The 18,165-nt window shown below is 38.6% G+C and overlaps 2 protein-coding genes across 2 annotated transcripts in view; both read right to left on the bottom strand.

Annotated features, from left to right (window-relative positions):
- Window positions 1-142: 142 nt before the first annotated feature.
- On the bottom strand, window positions 143-2,336 carry parietopsin. The gene is made up of 2 exons (XM_053631240.1): window positions 697-2,336; window positions 143-292 (listed from the first exon to the last, which is right to left on the bottom strand). Exons 1-2 carry the CDS (start codon window positions 2,152-2,154, stop codon window positions 143-145), a joined length of 1,608 nt encoding a protein of 535 aa, XP_053487215.1. The 5' UTR covers window positions 2,155-2,336.
- Window positions 2,337-5,510: 3,174 nt separating this feature from the next.
- Window positions 5,511-18,165, bottom strand: part of nt5dc3 (5'-nucleotidase domain containing 3) — a 14,257-nt gene continuing 1,602 nt past the window's right edge. The window contains exons 2-14 of the mRNA XM_053631239.1: window positions 15,978-16,162; window positions 15,604-15,678; window positions 15,478-15,533; window positions 15,270-15,360; window positions 13,467-13,604; window positions 11,959-12,019; window positions 11,696-11,798; window positions 11,440-11,541; window positions 11,203-11,284; window positions 10,939-11,025; window positions 9,890-10,030; window positions 7,876-7,940; window positions 5,511-6,909 (exon numbers count right to left, since the gene is read on the bottom strand). Coding sequence (XP_053487214.1) covers window positions 6,714-6,909; window positions 7,876-7,940; window positions 9,890-10,030; window positions 10,939-11,025; window positions 11,203-11,284; window positions 11,440-11,541; window positions 11,696-11,798; window positions 11,959-12,019; window positions 13,467-13,604; window positions 15,270-15,360; window positions 15,478-15,533; window positions 15,604-15,678; window positions 15,978-16,162 — 1,382 coding nt within the window. The 3' untranslated portion in view covers window positions 5,511-6,713. The remainder of the gene's footprint in view (window positions 6,910-7,875; window positions 7,941-9,889; window positions 10,031-10,938; window positions 11,026-11,202; window positions 11,285-11,439; window positions 11,542-11,695; window positions 11,799-11,958; window positions 12,020-13,466; window positions 13,605-15,269; window positions 15,361-15,477; window positions 15,534-15,603; window positions 15,679-15,977; window positions 16,163-18,165) is intronic.

Genomic DNA, 18,165 nt, shown 5'->3' with positions numbered 1-18,165 from the left:
TGGCATATAGAATTAAAATTTGTACACATTCTCCCACTTCAGCAAGTGAACTACCTATTTCACAATTGCAATAACCTAGCAAACGTATCTGGTTTGTATAGTCAAGAAAGTTTGACATGGTTGGAATGAAGCATTGATTGGCTTATGATTTTGTGCACAGTGCTTTACATCTCGCCTTCAGGCTGTAGAATTCAGTGCGGAACTGAGGGTTCACCACGGCATAAATGATCGGGTTGGTGAGGGATGTCATGCAGGCAATGGAGACCACAAGGACTTCAACCTCCTGGATGAACTATGAAATAGGAATATTAAGAAGGAACAAGTGTCATTCTATCAAAAAAATATATAGGTAAAGGCTCAAATTTCTGACTGCTGTAGATACGTTACTTGTTGGTTTGCTTATATTTAACTCCTATACAGATTAAGCCACCAGACTTTTGTGTTACTGTAGAATGCATATAATTATAAACAAATTAAGCCATCAGATTGACCTGATATTTTGCTTATATTTAACTCATATACAGATCAAGCCATCAGATTTACACGAGTTTGCTTATATTTAACTTGTATACAGATTAAGTCATTGTGCTTTCACATTAATTGCTTATATTTAACTTGAATACAGACTAAGTCATCAGATTGTCATTTTAGTTTGCTTATATTTTACTCGTATACAGATTAAGCCATCAGACTTACGTCCCAAATCTGGTTTCTGTTCCGAAAGGTGTTCAGGAGCACTGTCCCAATTAGCGGCGTCCAAAAGATTAGGAAAGTAAGAATGATGTAACCGGAGCGCTTGGCCAGCTTGCTCTCTTTCTTCTTGTTGCATCTGTCCTTGTTGGTAAAGGATGGCATCATACACACTTCTCCCATCATCTGCATGGTTTGGCCTGCTGAAGCAGTCTGAGCGCCACCTCCTGCTGGAGGAACCTGCTCAGAGTTTGTTTTCACGTCACCTTTTAGAGGATCAGCTAGGTTCTCCTCAACATTCTTTAGATTTGTCAGTTCAGTTGTGTGATTGTGCAGTTCTGAAACAAGTGTCACAGTTTGTTGGTTAGTTGCTACTGGAGAAACCTGCTCAGAGTATGGTTTCGCAGCATCTTTAGGAGGATCACCTGGATTCTCACCATAATTCTCCAGATCTATCAGTTCAGTTTCATTGTAGTGCAGTTCAGAAACAAGTATCACATTTTGCTGGTTGGGTTGTTCAAGTGTCTCTTCTTTCTTGACATCCAAGGTTTTGGTGTCTATAGCAAGAGGCTGACTTTCAGCAACAGTTGGCAAGGTCTTTTGGTCCTCAGGATCTTTGTTACATGACTTTGTATCATGTGCTGTCCCATTTGAGTCTTGTATGAAATGAGTATCATGAATTTCGTTTGGTGCCACTGGTTCATTCACAGTGGCGACCTTGGTTTCCACAACTTCCTGCACGTTTTTCTTGTCTTCAAGGACTTTTTTGTAAGATGCGGCAGAAATGCCCTTGTCAAAAATCTTTCGGTTGTGTGCTTTGACCAGGATGAATATGTGGGAATAGAAGCCAATAATAAGAGCCAAACACACGGACCAGACAGGCAACAAGACATAACGTCCAAATGAGCCATATGTCTTTAACGTATCCCAATGCAAAGCTCTACATTGAACATAGACAGAGGAGTCTTTTGTAAACATGACGCACAGAGCTGACACCACAATGGACACGGCCCACGTGAGCGGGATCCACACCTTAACCCGTTTTCGCCGTTCAGCAGTCTTAAATGGATTAGCAATGGCCTGGTGTCGTTCAGCACTAATGCTTGCCAGAGTGAACAACTGGACACAGCAGCTGAGGGAAAATGATATCACCTGGCCATCACAGAGAAGGTCCCCAAGGTCTCTGGTGTTGTTTTCGTTCAAGACGACAACCAGGAGCAACGGACAGTCAGTAGCACATCGCAGCAGGTCGATGACTGCAAGATTAACCAAGAGTGCATTGGTGGCAGTCTGGAGGGATTTCTGATGGTATACAGCATATGTGACAAAAAGGTTGGCTGCGATTCCCACAAAAAATGTTACGAGCAACACTGTACAGTTGGTAACCAAGATGGCCACATGGACATTATTTTGCCATGTATTCTCGTTCACTTGTCCCCAAGGATTAGTGAAATTACCATTCATTTCCAAACTGCATTTAGCATATTTACATAGCACCTATTATCGACTATTGCCAATTTCTATTTCCCTTGTTTTCTTTAAGAGGCCACCCACCACTAGTCATAATGAAGCTTTTCAGGTATAACCCTGAGCAGTTTTATCTTTCACTATGTGAATTTTTTTTCTCAAGGAAAAGGTCTGGGGAAGAAAAGTTTTACATTAGTAGTAAATTTTGCAGCATAAAAGTAAATTAGTAGGTGTGAACAGACTGGTGTCAATAATACGTACCCCATTTTGTAAAGTGATCAGATTAATACATTTATTAAATAAGCAGTGAATACTTTTAAAACCTAAAACATATGTATCATTATATTATTTGATAATAGTAATGTTAACATACCTCAACAATTAGGTTCAATCTTCTAAATCTCTTGTTGCTTAATGTCCTATTGATTTTTTTTTAAGTATCAATAGTAGGTGCTATGCTGTTAGTTTTTAATCTATCCCTGTTGTTTCCATATTCATTGAGTGAAAACAAAAAAACTCAGAGCATTGTTGCATCTTCAGTTGAGTCTTCTGTCTTTTGAGCAACTGCAAGCGCAAACCACTTCGTTTTAGCCCTGGAACTCCATGACAACCACACTGCTTACGTTACACAACCATTTTTCAATTAACACCCTGCCAGGGCACAATCATGGGGGAATTGTTGTTTTTATAACGTCAATTCGTTAGCACACAGACATTTAAATCCATCCTTGAGCACAGCCAATTACACACAGAGGGGATGAATTTGATGAGATTATTATTTTTTTCTTTGGTATTGTCTATTGCCTGCATATAATAATAATAATAATAATAATAGTAATAATAATAATAATAATAATAATAATAATAGATAGATAGATAGATAGATAGATAGATGTGATACTGTATATCGTGATAAGATCTCTCTTTTGTAACTTTCCTAGTTCCTATATTTATGGATCATTTGGCTAAAACCATATTATATGATTGTCATGATTTCACATAGTCGCTATAATCTCTGCGGAGAATAATACACACTGATCAGCAATGACAATAAAACCTGAATAATATTGTGTAGGTCCCCCTTGTGCCACCAAAACAGCTCTGACCTGTCGAGGCATGGATTCCACAAGACCGCTGAATGTGTGCTGTGGTGTCTGGCACCAAGACGTTACCAGCAGATCCTTTAAGTCCGGTAAGTTGCGAGGTGGAGCCTCCATGGATCAGACTTGTTTATACAGCACATCCCATAGATTCTTGATCGGATTGAGATCTGGGGAATTTGGAGGCCAAGTCAACACCACAAACTCTTTGTCATGTTCCTCAAACTATTCCTGAAATTTTTTTGCAGTTTGGCAGGGAGCATTATCCTGCTGAAAGAGGCCACTGCCATTAGGGAATACTATTGCCATGAAGAGGTGTACTTGTTCTGCAACAGTGTTTAGGTAGGTGGTACGTGTCAAAGTAGCATACACATGAATGCCAGGACACAAGGGTTCCCAGCAGAACATGGCCTAGAGCATCATACTCTCTCTGTCTACTTGCCTTCTTCCCATAGTGTATCCATGTATCTTCATGGATATCAAACAATTGCAAAACACAACACAGGTTTATATATATAAAGAATCTTTGTTAAATATAGGTGTCCAACAATTATTGGCACCCTTTTAGTCAATATTTTGTGCTACCTCCCTTTGCCAAGATAACAGTTCTGAGTCTTCTCTTATAATGCCTGATGAGGTTGGAGAATACATGGCAAAGGATCTGAGATCATTCCTCCATACAGAATCTCTCCAGATCCTTCACATTTCGAGATCCACGCTGGTGGACTCTGCTCTTCAGTTCACCGCACAGGTTTTCTATGGGGTTCAAGTCAGGGGACTGGGATGGCCATGGCAGGACCTTGATTTTGTGGTGAGTAAACCATTTTTGTGTTGATTTTGATGTATGTTTTGGATCATTGTCCTGCTGGAAGATCCAACCACGGCCCATTTTAAGCTTTCTGGCAGATGCAGTCAGGTTTTCATTTAATATCTGTTGATATTTGATAGAGTCCATGATGCCATGTATCCTAACAAAATGTCCCAGTCCTCTGGCAGAAAAACAGCCCCAAAACATTAAAGAGCCACCACCATATTTAACCGTGGGCATGAGGTACTTTTCCATATGGCTACCTCTCTGTGTGCGTCAAAACCACCTCTGGTGTTTATTACCAAATAACTCTATTTTGGTTTCATCTGACCATAGAACCTGATCCCATTTGAAGTTCCAGTAGTGTCTGGCAAACTGAAGACACTTGAGTTTGTTTTTGGATGAGAGTAGAGGCTTTTTTCTTGAAACCTTTCCAAACAACTTGTGGTGATATAAGTGACTTCAGATTGTAGTTTTGGAGACTTTCTGACCCAAGGACGCAACTAACTTCTGCAATTCTCCAGCTGTGATCCTTGGAGATTTTCTGGCCACTCGAACCATCCTCTTCACAGTGCGTTGAGACAATATAGACACACGTTCATTTCCAGGTTGATTCATAACATTTCCAGTTGACTAGAACTTCTTAATTATTGCCCTGATGGTGGAAATGGGCTTGTGCTATTTTCTTATAGACACTTCCCATGTTGTGAAGCTCAACAACCTTTTGCTGCACATCACAGCTATATTCCTTGGTCTTACCCACTGTTATGAATGACGTAGGGGATTTGACCTATGTGTTACCTCATATTTATACCCCTGTGAAACAGGAAGTCATGGTTGAACAATTTCATATTCCTAGTCACCCAGGTGTACTACAAAAATGTAAAATATCAATGGAAATATACTTCAAGTAGATACTACTCATTTGAATTCGTATGGGTGTCAATAATTGTTGCACACATATATTTAACAAAGATTATTTTTAATAAACCTGTGTTGTATTTGCAATTGTTTGATATCCATGAGAGCAGAGTATTTTTTGTGAATTTCTTAAACAAATATCAAAAGGTTAAACAATGAAGTTTTTCACTGCCTTCTTTGCTCATATTTACCAAGGGTGCCAATCACCCTGTGATTTATGTAGTTTATGTTATGATTTATTCCTTATTTAGTCCATGCTTAATAAGCCTACTTATTCTTTTTTCCTGTCGGCAAACACAGAGCGGAAAGTTTGAATTTAATAAAAGGGAAATCCCATTCTGTGATTACCTGAAATCCAAATAGATACAGTATAAATGTTTAGTGACTTACACTGAGCCTCAGTGCAGCTTATTAAAACAGAGGAACTCCAGTGTAAATCACAAAAATGACCATGAATTAAACTGTAAACTATAGATAAACTACAGTTTTGATACTGATTTGCTTAAGTTAAAAATACACAAATATCCCATGAAACTGTTTAATAAATAAATAAGTGACTTGAATAAAGGTCATCACAAAGTAAATACAGTAAACTATGAACAAAGTTAGAAGAGCTACATAACACTGTAATCGTTCAGTGATTTTACAGTTCAGTCCATTTCCATTCATTAAAAAAAAATACATCTAATAAAACCAATTCGATTTTCCGAGTCGACACAAAAATGAACTCCAATGATTTAAGTCATGTCTGGATGAAAATTCAGTGCAAAGCTGTTTTTCAATACATTGCAACACAATTATTTACACTGCCTAATTTTGAAAGCATTACATTACACCGGACAATATATTGGTCACTTGACTGAGCAACTGCTGCTTTAAGCTGATACAATATCAGATACTGGACAGTAGATACTGTGAGTGAGCTGTTAAAGTAATTTATAAGAATAGTAAAACATATATATAACATCAGGCTGTTACTAAATCAGCATACATCACAAAAGCTATTTAAATGCATACAATGCCTCATCAACTTTCCATAGTTTGGCTGTAAATCTGAAACATTTGTATGCATTTTTCCATAATAAATTGTAACTTATTTTTGCATATCGAATATGCAAAGGAGGATGTTGCTGATGTAAATATACTCCCTCATTGCTAAATTTATTGGCAATTTAAAAATCTCCACCACACCCAGAGATTTTCCTAACACAGTTGGGGGGGAATCTAAAAATATTTGTTGTCAGTCACTTAAGACTAAAACACATAGAATCAAGTATCCTGCAAATATAAAAATAAGGAATTAGCATCTTAAAATACTACAGCATTTTATAACTGGGCGACAGCGACCCACTATTGTATGTCATATGTGTTATTGTTGGGCCTAGTACAACTGAGCCCTAGCTCATTTCATATTTAAACATATACTAAGGAAAACATGCAAACCTTCATTTTTTTCTTTATACAATTGTAAAACCTATGTGTCTACTTTTGTAGTTGTCCGTTTCTTCACCAGTACCAGTACCGTTTCTTCACCAGTACCAGTCATTACCATAAGTATTATTGATATGTGGCTTATCAATCTGCTAAATCGCTACACTGCTGTTGCTCTATATTAAATAAAGTTTTATATTATATAACACCATCAGATTATTACTTCTCCTCTAGTCTGAGCCTGTGAGACAGTTCTGGAAGGGAGTATTAATGGCTCCTGTGCTGCACTGCGCCAGCTAGATTGGGGCCTCGTGTTGAAGTGGCGTGCGACGTGGATAGAACGTGTGCTGCAGGTCGTAGCTGAGCAGACAGCTGAGGGAGGCCATGTAGATGTCCGCAAAGCGTGAGAGGCGGCGGGAGAAATATGTCGGGTTGTGATATGTGCGGAACAAACTTCCGAACTGACTGTTGAACATGTTGTTTGCCTGTGACCTGCCACATCAAGACCACATAGTTATTCACATGTAGTAAATGTATTCAAAAAAGAAACAGCTTACAAGTGCAGTATTTATAAAAAATAAATAAATAATAATTTTTAAAAACCCAATGTCTATCTACTAATGATGTGTCGTTCACAAATGAGTCGGTTTTTTGAGGTGAACATTGTGAGCTCACTCACATATATATGAGCTGTTTCTTTAATGCAGACAAAGCTATCACACTTACAGGATAATTTATCATAATCCTGCTTATTGAAGATGTACTGTGTGTAATTAGTGTATTATGGGAGGTGATCAATTATCAGGATAACTGGAAATTAATCTTCTTAATGAACCACAGACACAGCAGGCACAATAGCATTAATGCAGGGATGTTTACTGTATGTGCAGTGCCTTGCTGATTTTACAATTATCTAAATTGTTTTTATAAACTGCAATGTAAAATGATGTTTTTTGTTAATTAGAAAGTACAGGAAGATGTCATGGAACTATTTCAGTAAACTAGAGCAATAACTAGTCAAAATATCGCAAACTAGGTCTGGTTTAGAATTTCAAAAATGACAATACGTGATTTGGGAGCTGAAAGAGTCGACTCTTACTGGTGAACTCAAATGATCTGATTCACTGAAAAGAGTCAGAATTTCCATCACTGCTATACTGTATATGGTCTACATACTGTATATTATATGTAGTACATAAATATCAGTCCCTCCAGGATTTTGTGATCGCAGAAATTAACTCAGGATCAAGCAAATGCCACAATATTCGAATTGATAAAATTTTTCAAAATTACCATAGAAAAAAGCTGCAGCAAAATCAACCATTTTTGGCTGCAACAATCACAAAAAAACACTCTGCAAACTCCTGTACAGACTGAAATAGAATAAACTCTAAAATAATGATACTACAATATGTAGAATATGTTAGTGAAAATAAATAATTAAGACCGTAGTGTTACCTCAAGTCCTCTCTCTCTTTGATCCACTGCTGAATCACTGATTGTGAGGCAGCGTCTCGATGCACCTACCACACACAGATTAAGCAAAATTTCAGGGAGGTCCTGTATATGTCTCAGAATATAATCTTGGACTTTCTTAAATAGATTCTGGTTTACAAAACCCGGTCAGTTTATGATTTATTTCAGGAATGCAAGTTTTGTGGCTGGTTTAGATTGGTCTACCTTGTGACTGCACATATTTGTGATGTTATCGTTATTTTTATCATAATTTTAATCTTTATTTATTCTGGAGCCCTGATTTTGTTTTGCTACGTTACTGTTACCTTTGCTACTAAAATATACAGAATTTGCCTCATATACAGTATCTCACAAAAGTGAGTACACCCCTCACATTTTTGTAAATATTTGATTATATCTTTTCATGTGACAACACTGAAGAAATTACACTTTGCTACAATGTAAAGTAGTGAGTGTACAGCTTGTGTAAAAGTGTAAATTTGCTGTCCCCTCAAAATAACTCAACACACAGCCATTCATGTCTAAACCGCTGGCAACAAAAGTGAGTACACCCCTAAGTGAAAATGTCCAAATTGGGCCCAATTAGTCATTTTCCCTCCCCGGTGTCATGTGACTTATTAGTGTTACAAGGTCTCAGGTGTGAATGGGGAGCAGGTGTGTTAAATTTGGTGTCATCGTTCTCACACTCCCTCATACTGGTCACTGGAAGTTCAACATGGCACCTCATGGCAAAGAACTCTCTGAGGATCTGAAAAAAAGAATTGTTGCTCTACATAAACATGGCCTAGGCTGTAAGAAGATTGCCAAGACCCTGACACTGAGCTGCAGCACGGTGGCCAAGACCATACAGTGGTTTAACAGGACAGATTCCACTCAGAACAGGCCTCACCATGGTTGACCAAAGATGTTGAGTGCACGTGCTCAGTGTCATATCCAGAGGCTGTCTTTGGGAAATAGACGTATGAGTGCTGCCAGCATTGCTGCAGAGGTTGAAGGGGTGGGGGGTCAGCCTGTCAGTGCTCAGACCATACGCCACACACTGCATCAAATTGGTCTGCATGGCTGTCGTCCCAGAAGGAAGCCTCTTCTAAAGATGATACACAAGAAAACCCGCAGACAGTTTGCTGAGGACAAGCAGACTAAGGACATGGATTAATGGAACCATGTCCTGTGGTCTCTTGAGACCAAGATAAACTTATTTGGTTCAGATGGTGTCAAGCGTGTGTGGTGGTAACCAGGTGAGGAGTACAAAGACAAGTGTGTCTTGCTTACAGTCAAGCATGGTGGTGGGAGTGTCATGGTCTGGGGCTGCATGAGTGCTGCCGGCACTGGGGAGCTACAGTTCATTGAGGGAACCATGAATGCCAACATGTACTGTGACATACTGAAGCAGAGCATGATCAGTATGCAGTATTCCAGCATGATAACGACCCCAAACACACCTCCAAGACGACCACTGCCTTGCTAAAGAAGCTGAGGGTGAAGGTGATTGACTGGACAAGCATGTCTCCAGACCTGAACCCTATTGAGCACCTGTGGGGCATCCTCAAACGGAAGGTGGAGGAGCACAAGGTCTCTAACATCCACCAGCTCCGTGATGTCGTCATGGAGGAGTGGAAGAGGACTCCAGTGGCAACCTGTGAAGCTCTGGTGAACTCCATGCCCAAGAGGGTTAAGGCAGTGCTGGAAAATAATGGTGGCCACACAAAATATTGACACTTTGGGCCCAATTTGGACATTTTCACTTAGGGGTGTACTCACTTTTGTTGCCAGCGGTTTACACATTAATGGCTGTGTGTTGAGTTATTTTGAGGGGACAGCAAATTTACACTGTTACACAAGCTGTACACTCACTACTACTGTATATACTACTGTATATCACAGCAGCACCAGCAGGGTTTATTTTTGTTCTAATGGTCAAAATTCCACAGAGCCCTTAAATAATACTGACTGTTGAGGAATCCCCTAGAGCAGTGATCACTCAAAGAGGTCCCACCTGCATCTGCTCCAACAGATTGGTCAGACTCTGCAGCCATGTCATGGTGTGTATGTATTCCTCCGTGTTCATGATTTTGATCTCCTTGCGTAGCTCGGGGATGATGGCCCCTGTCCTCCAGCCATGTTTCAGGGTCAGGTCCTAAAAACAGAAGCACATCACTCATTCAGTTTCTTTCTAAATTAGAGTTCAGTCCTGGGAACTCACTGTACTATACTGTTTGTCTAGGCAGATCTGCATATGCTGCATATGCGACTCATAATCTTCCACTATTTGTAGCATGTTACATTGAGGAAGAATTTCAAAACATTTTCCTGTAGTCAGAAAAGAAAGACAATCTCAATCAAAATTAGTCAACCCCCACTGCAAATCAGGTTTATTGTCAAAATTTACAGACTTTTAGCTGTTTGCAATGAACAAATCAAACAAAAGAAATTACAATCACTGATTAGCTGCATCAGGTGTGCTTGAGACAACACCTGTTTTGCATATTTGTGCTGTTGTGAGGGATTCTATTCAGGGGGTTGAATAATTTGGAAACTGGAGAAATCATTATAAGTTGCATTTTCAGTTGAATTTGTGGAAACCACTTGAAGCATTCATTGTGTTGAACTATTTCAATTGCTTTTGTTTGATTTGTTCATTGCAAACAGCTGAAAGTCTGTCAATTTTTACAATAAACCTGATTTGCAGTGGGGGTTGAATAAATCTGATCTGATAAATCAACTGTATGACAAAAATCTTAGGGTGATTTTTGGTTCATCAATAAACATTTATTTGAAAAGTGTATTCTGCTTTCATGCATTCTTCAACATATTTCTAAATTTGTACACTCTGTCCTTCCACTACTCCTTCAAAGACCAAAATTCATGGTCATGTGTTACCAATGCAGTAGATTAAATTAAAACAATATTGTTTCTGTTGCATGCAAATTTTAGTAATATAAACATGGAAACTCAGAGACACTTGATAGAAATATTTTCCCACCCTTTATGCCTAGTCCTAGTATGTGTACTAGCATAGTTTGTTTGTGTGCATGAGTTGCTTACAGCAAGGTCACTGTAGATGTGATCTCCGAAATATAAAACCTTCGAGCCCCTCCAGCCAGTGAGTCTCAAGAACTCATACAGGTTTCCCTGGAAACAAAGAAATGCACACAATAACTCACAAAATCTAAAAAACACACAGATAAGTCCTGACAATGCTCCAATGCTGTATTTCAAACTTCTGAATGTACAGGACAGGAGTGGCACTGGGAGAACATACATGAGCTGGCTGCCATTTTTAGGTTCAGCCCAAAGGGCACACAGCACCTGTTTATAAATCTGCCCCTTCTCTAGGTGGTGAATTCTGTCCCATAGCAACACTCCTTTATCAGTAACTCGTCTGAATGGCCTGTAAAGACACACACAATCACACTCACTGTCATGCTTAAGTGCATGGAAAGAAAAATCCAGAGGGCGCTTATTGTGTCTGAATGTCAGTCATACATGTTTAATTAATCACTGGCAATTTCAGTTAAATTACTCATTGCAATTCCTGGAACTCACTTTCTACGGTCGTTGAAAAAACCTGGCTTGTCGGCCTGCACTATGACGACATCGAACAGGTCCCTCCAGTCTTTTCCAACAATGTAGTTCATTCCCCGATCTCTAAACAAAGACAAAACATTTCAAGAAGCCTGGCCTCACCAATCACCAGATTAACATAGAAAGCAAATCTGTAGTCTGTTCGAATACTCCGGCTGTTTGTTTAGGCGTATATGCAGAAATAATGTTAACTGAAGTGTGAAGGCTATGCTCTTACACAAAATCCAGGGGGCTGTTGGTGATTAGAAACAATTTCTTTCCATTTGCTGAAAGCTTTTTTAAAACAGCATGGGTCTGTTCACCATAACAGATATACTTCTCTACAAAAGAAGAAAAATTATAAAAGACTGTGTTACTATATTACTATGTTTATATTATATTTAGTTCATTAGAACTATTCTGAAATCCCTTTGGTATGGTTAATTTACTGCAAAGAATTGTTTGTAACAAAAAAAAAAGCCTGAAACATCTTAAATATACCAATATCTGCTTCCACTTCTCGATACATGATTCCCTTCACATGGACGTCTCTTATGGCCTCCTGGAAACATGGGACATAAACCAGACACAAAATATCAAAGCTGAGAACAAAGACTCAGTGTTCAGCCTGAAAAGAAGCCAAGTGGACACGGCAGCCATGCCAGTCACCCTCCTGTGAGCACTCTCCTTCATTTACTTCAGAAAAATTGGCACTTTTAGGCACTTATGAATAGAAAACATCAGTGCTGCCTTCCCAGGATCCTACGCAAAATTCTATTATGTGAGTACAGAGTGCTGACCTCTACATCAACTAAATGTCATGGAGAGTAATTGGTGATCTGTAGAAAGGGGAGAACATGTGTTGAGAGCATGCACTGGAATTCTGTGTAGCTTCTGCTTTGTGTTATAAATCCACGAGTAGAGAAAATGATGGATAGAGCTTCAGGTCTTTCTCCCAGACTTCAACTCAATTTAGTGGCTGATTCAAACATTTCTGGAACACAGTAACATTTTACTGGGAGATTGACGGCTCATGGGAAATCAAATGCATCTGCATTTTGTTCTATTGTCTGAATTTCTGTTGTGCTCTTTAGAAATATGTTAAGCCTATAACAAGCTAAATAATAAGTAAGGAATAAAACACTTGGGGGTGTGCTGTTATAGGAAAGTAACCAGCTATGGGGTGGTGTAATTATGCCACCGCAATTTTCAAACGACTGCCTCTTTTTTTTTTTCGTTTTTTTTTTTTACATCCGTTAATGATTGACGTCATGCTATTGAACTGTTTATAGTTACAATTAGGTTTATAGACCACCTGTGAAACAAGTTATTTCCTGTTTCACTCACGTTAAAACAGCTAGAAACAATCTTTCCCTGACTAGTCCCTCTTTTCTCTCTTTCTTAAGGTTAATATGACAAACCATTACCCAGAGACTTACTGACAGGAGTGACAGAGCTTTGTAACTTCTAGAAACTTCTAGAGCCATACAGGTATCTGTGTATTTTGTTATTATATAAAATAATTATAACGCATTATTTGAGTTACAGCCGGTACTACTGTCAGAGCAATTTCAACAATTGTCAACAATTTCTCACCAGTCAGAGTCAGACATTCAGCAGCACTGTGATGTATGTAAAAATATATTTCATTACATCATTATCAGCATGTAGATAAGTGAGGAGATAACAGGTGAGGCTGTTACCCTTTTTCCTTCCTAGAGCTGAAGAACCTGCCATAACTGAGCTGGTCAGTCATTACTCACCTCTACAGTATCACTCCTCACCCTCAATGGAGTACGCACAGCTATTGCGGTCAGAAATGCCAGTCTAAATTTATATAACTGCTTTCAATGATAAATATTCATGGCTTTGAGCCCAAACAGCAAGATTTAAGGCCACACATTATCTTTAACTGTATTGTCACTATTAGCACAAGATAGACCTTTTTTAGTTACTCACCTAGCTTAAACTAATATATAATAGTAACTTTTTGTGTCTTCTGGTCTGACCTTGACATCTTTGTAGAGATGCACAGGCTCATAGTCAATGTTGTGCTTCATGAAGTAATCATTGACACACAACAGCAAGGTCATCTCCGGCAGCGAGAAGATGTCCATGAACTGTTTCATAGTGTGTCCGTGGGAACTCTGAAAACAACAGGGCATGAAGTAAGGAAACAAACATGAAGGAAATAAGAAAAGTACAGACCTAGCTGAATTCAGTGACAACACTTTTGAGAGTTGTGAACATTGTTATAGTAACTAATTGTGGCCAAGAAATGCAATGACCAACCGCAGAACTAACCCAACAGCAAACATGTGAGGATATCTCATTTATTTATTTAACACCAACTGTCTGATACAAAAAAAAAACCCAAAACACATAAGTGTGAAGCAGGAATATCTCAGATTACGAACATAGTTAGATCCTAGAAAAGATCATATCAGCAACCCTGAAGCTAAAGGACTGATTTGGCATGTGAATGTGTAGGTCTGAATCAGCATACATAGATAATGTGATGCAGAGCCTTTTGAGGACTGGAATACAAGGACGAAAGTTATAAATCTGATCCTTGCTGCAGCATAGTAGCAGTGTCTCAGGTCATATTACAGTTAGTGTTACATTATAGTTTTCAAATGTGTATGATGGTCTGGAAAATCCCCCTGGATTTCACTGTGAATTCTGGAAACCAGCCAAAAACCTGCCTTTAACAATCTTCGACACATTTAAAAAATGACATCATTAACACAATGTTAAATTTTTATTTCACTTTTTAACCTTGCCTTGTCTATCTTCCAGAACAGCTCACTCGGAGAAACAGTTTATTATGGTCTATCTAAAGATGTCTAAATGATTGTGATTTCCTCACTAAGTGTATGTCATGCTTTGATTAAGTTGCTGGACAGCTACATGCCATAGACAAAACAGACATAAGTCTAATCAGCTCAGTTTGTATACAGATACCAGCTGTCAAAATGTCTGTCATGCTCCTGCGCTGCAGTCAGAATTAAATCTTTAAATGCAGTGTTAACATTTCTCACATATACATAAGAGGAAGAAATGTAGAGGATTTGATTATTGATGTTCTGTCAACGGGGAGCTGAGCTTGTTATCTAGACTCACACCAAAGTTAGCTGTGTATGCTGGATGGACTGTCTGGATGTTGATGGTGATTGAGAGGCTCAGTATAGGGAACTTCTTTACTGGTATGTAGATTAGTTCTGTTTTGTTGAGGTCAGTTTTTAGATGGTGGGATGAGATGTTGTGGAAGGCAGTATGATAACTTTGGTGAGACTTTGAAGGTGGATAAAATTGTGCGTCATCAGCTAAGCGGTGGTAAGAGAAGTCATGTGATTGGAACACTGAGCTCAGTAATTTAGTGTACAGAGGGAACAAGAGTGCACTAAGAAGTAACCCCTGGGGAACTCCTGTAGTCAGGCTGTGAAATAATGAGATTAAACATCTCCAGGCTATGAGGTAGGATTGACTGACTAATTTGTTGTAATTGTCAGTAACATGGTTATTTCTTTCTCAGACATGAATTCATAGTTGTGACAAAAATTGTTGTTTTTTCCAACAATTGTGAAAACATTTTATTCTAATGCCAATATTGTAAATAAATTGAGCTGCCCGAGTTGTTGTCACAGAGACATAATGATGTGGCTCCCAAGTGCCAGACATCATCAGGTCTTGGTTTCAGACCAGAAGCATCTGAGAACACAGAGCTTTTGTGGCAGAAATTCACAGAACAGATCAGGATCAGGCACTGGCACACTGTCTGTGAAAAAGAGGCTCTATAGTAAATCACCAACCTTGCCATAAAAGTCACTCATAATTTCCAGAGGTACATGGCAGCCCTCATACATAGCAATGACTTCTCTGTCTGGTACAGGTTGAAGACCCCTACACGAGAACACATATATAGATGTAATTAATACTACTACTAAATAAATAAATAAATAAATAAATACATCCACTCCAAATCTTACAGGTGTTACCCTTCATTAGCACATTACGTACCTGTAAACTGTTCCTTGCTGGATGTAATGAAAAGCATCTATCTTCATCAGTAAAGCCTGAAAACAGGAGAGATCGTAATCATACTCGGATGCACACAAGCAACACACTCCATGAACAGCTACACACCTTCTGAACATCATAATGTAGCCCCCGAACCACAAAATTAGGGATGTAGTTATAGTTCTTCAATTCTTCTGGGTACTGGAACAAACAGAGAAATGAAAACAAGGTCAAATTTTACTCTGGACATCATCCATCATAAATCCTGACCTAAAAGTACAGTGAGCACTACAGTGATCAACCATTCCATAACCACAATATGAATTCACATCAATAACATTTAAGTGAACAGTTAAAGATGATGAATTAGAGTGCTCGGTAGTACTCTGGGCATGAAAGTTATTCTGGTGGATTTTCTCACACTAATATTTTAAAACAAGTCTACAACTAAACTGTTTCTAGTTTCTATTTATATTAGGCTTATATTATACTGTACTGACCCTGTGCTGTTGGATAAGAATATCTCGAGCCACATTGAAGATCAGAGTGTGGAGATGTTTGGAGTAAAAGGCCAAGGTGTAGTCGTAATCGAAGCCGTAGATCTCGATATCCTGCAAGCTCATCTCGTTGTTGGCAAAAATGGTGTCCGGATTCCCAAAGTTGTTTGAGATCGCTGGGATTAAAGCTGAGGCACAAAATGACAGCATGACACAGACTGTGTGGCCGAAATCGTGTACTGTGACCGTTCCTACGCTATTCGATTCATTACCTACTGCCAGGCCATTGATACAGTACGTACTGATCAGCATGTGTAGGATGAATACAACCTGGACGTATTACATCCGCTATGTAGGCATTGTCATGTGACCTTTGACGTCATAAGGACCGCAAAAACTTAAACGCCATGGCGACTGTTTATTCTTGTTTAAACCTTCAACAAGTCAGCAATTTACTCAGTTGTTGTTAAACAAATACAGTTTAACCACAAGGAACAATGTTTAATACCTATAAAAAGAGCTGATGTGCTGCCTTCCACCATGTTTTATTCTGACAGCCAGACCTGTTGCCTTATGGCAGTGTTTCTCAAATACAGTCCTCAAGCCCCCCTCCCAGAATGTTTTAGATGTCTCCCTATTTAACACACTAACAAGCTGATGAGTTGAACCAGGTGTTTTAATTAGTGAGACATCTAAAACATTCTGGGAGGGGGCCTGAAGACTGGAGTTCAGAAATACTGCCCTATGGGATAGCACAGTATCCACTGGTTCCATAATGAAGAATCTTGGCAGAAGCCGTATTTCTTGTCTACTGTTTTATGAATACTGAGAATTCGGACATACTACTCCTTTGGTGTTCTGCTTTTCACCTACTGTACAGTAGGGTAGTACTGGTTTTAATGGTTAGCTGATGGTTTGTAATGGTATTTGTAGTGGAAACCAACAGAAATTCTATGATGGTTTCTATTGTTTTTTTCAGCAGGGTGGTAAAGCAAAAGTGCAAGAGAATTGTTTAAAGTCGCATTTCCATGCAGCCTACTTTTACACAAGCTTGATAAGCCGTCAGTCTACAAATGGTGTTGAAAATGCAAACACAATATCCTAGGATTATAATTGTCAACAAATCCCCCCACTACTACCATTAACAAATCTAAAACAGGTGAGGTTTAATGGAAACTGTTTAATCCATTCTGACTTAGTTTCAATAAAAGAAAAATAGTTACAGGTCCAGGGTATGAGCATTAATAAACAAACATAAACCTGGTTTGTCACTTGGGTTCATTTAAAGCTGTAGTCAGCGATTCTGACATAAGTTTGCTGAAGCTAGCCATGTTGAAGTATGACTTCAAATAAAGTATTAATTCAAATTCTTTAAACGTTCCCTCTAAAGTCACGCCCCCAAAATATATGCTTATCTAAGAAAATGCGAATGCTGAATGGTGAAAGAGGCGGAGTTTTCTGAATTGCCTGACAGGCAAGCAGAGATGCCTACTGTGCCCATTTAATATCACTGATCTCACCTTTAATCAGAGAACTTCACTTTAATTTAGCTTTTGAGCTTTTATACAATAACATACCAGTAACATAAAATTAACCCTAACCCTAGCATTAAAATTATTTTTCATTAGAAAGCAGAAGTAGCCAATATGACAGTGAATACCAAACCTAAATATCGTCATACATGTTGTATCGTACAAATATATCAGGTATCATATGATCCTATCGTTCAGCACTAACAGTAAGTACTGGAATAAAGTTGGTTTGACGTTGGACGGTCGATATTCACGGAAATGCGGAAATTAAGGGACTGTCTCTAAAGTTACATACCACATTGTTATACACGTTTCGAACTTCAATAGCATTTGAATGATGTACAGTCACACAATCAACTGTAAAATGTTCATCTAGGTGTCAGGTATGATGCACACCTTTTAGATTTTTGATATTTAACAAAATAAACTATTAAATCATATATAAATATTGTCATGTATTTTATTACTGTATGGGCTCATACACAAAATATACCATTATTTAAAGCTCAATAGCATTTGAAGGGAATGAAGTACAGTCATGAAGCCAACTGTAAAGTGTTCATCTAGGTGTCAGGTATGACGCACAACTTTTAGATTTTTGATATTTAACCCTACAATGCATGAACCAAAAAAAACTTCACGAATACATAAAGGGGGTC

The sequence above is a fragment of the Ictalurus furcatus genome, chromosome 8, assembly GCF_023375685.1.
Source record: "Ictalurus furcatus strain D&B chromosome 8, Billie_1.0, whole genome shotgun sequence".
NCBI lineage: Eukaryota > Metazoa > Chordata > Actinopteri > Siluriformes > Ictaluridae > Ictalurus > Ictalurus furcatus.
This window is presented reverse-complemented; position numbering and strand designations above follow the sequence as displayed.

What these genes read in the sequence shown, in the direction of transcription:
- parietopsin (XM_053631240.1), bottom strand. Translation starts at nt 2,154, where the DNA reads ATGAATGGTAATTTCACTAATCCTTGGGGACAAGTGAACGAGAATACA. An exon ending in ACAGAAACCAGATTTGGGAC is followed by an intron (nt 293 to 696) that starts GTAAGTCTGATG and finishes CCTATTTCATAG; the next exon opens with TTCATCCAGGAGGTTGAAGT.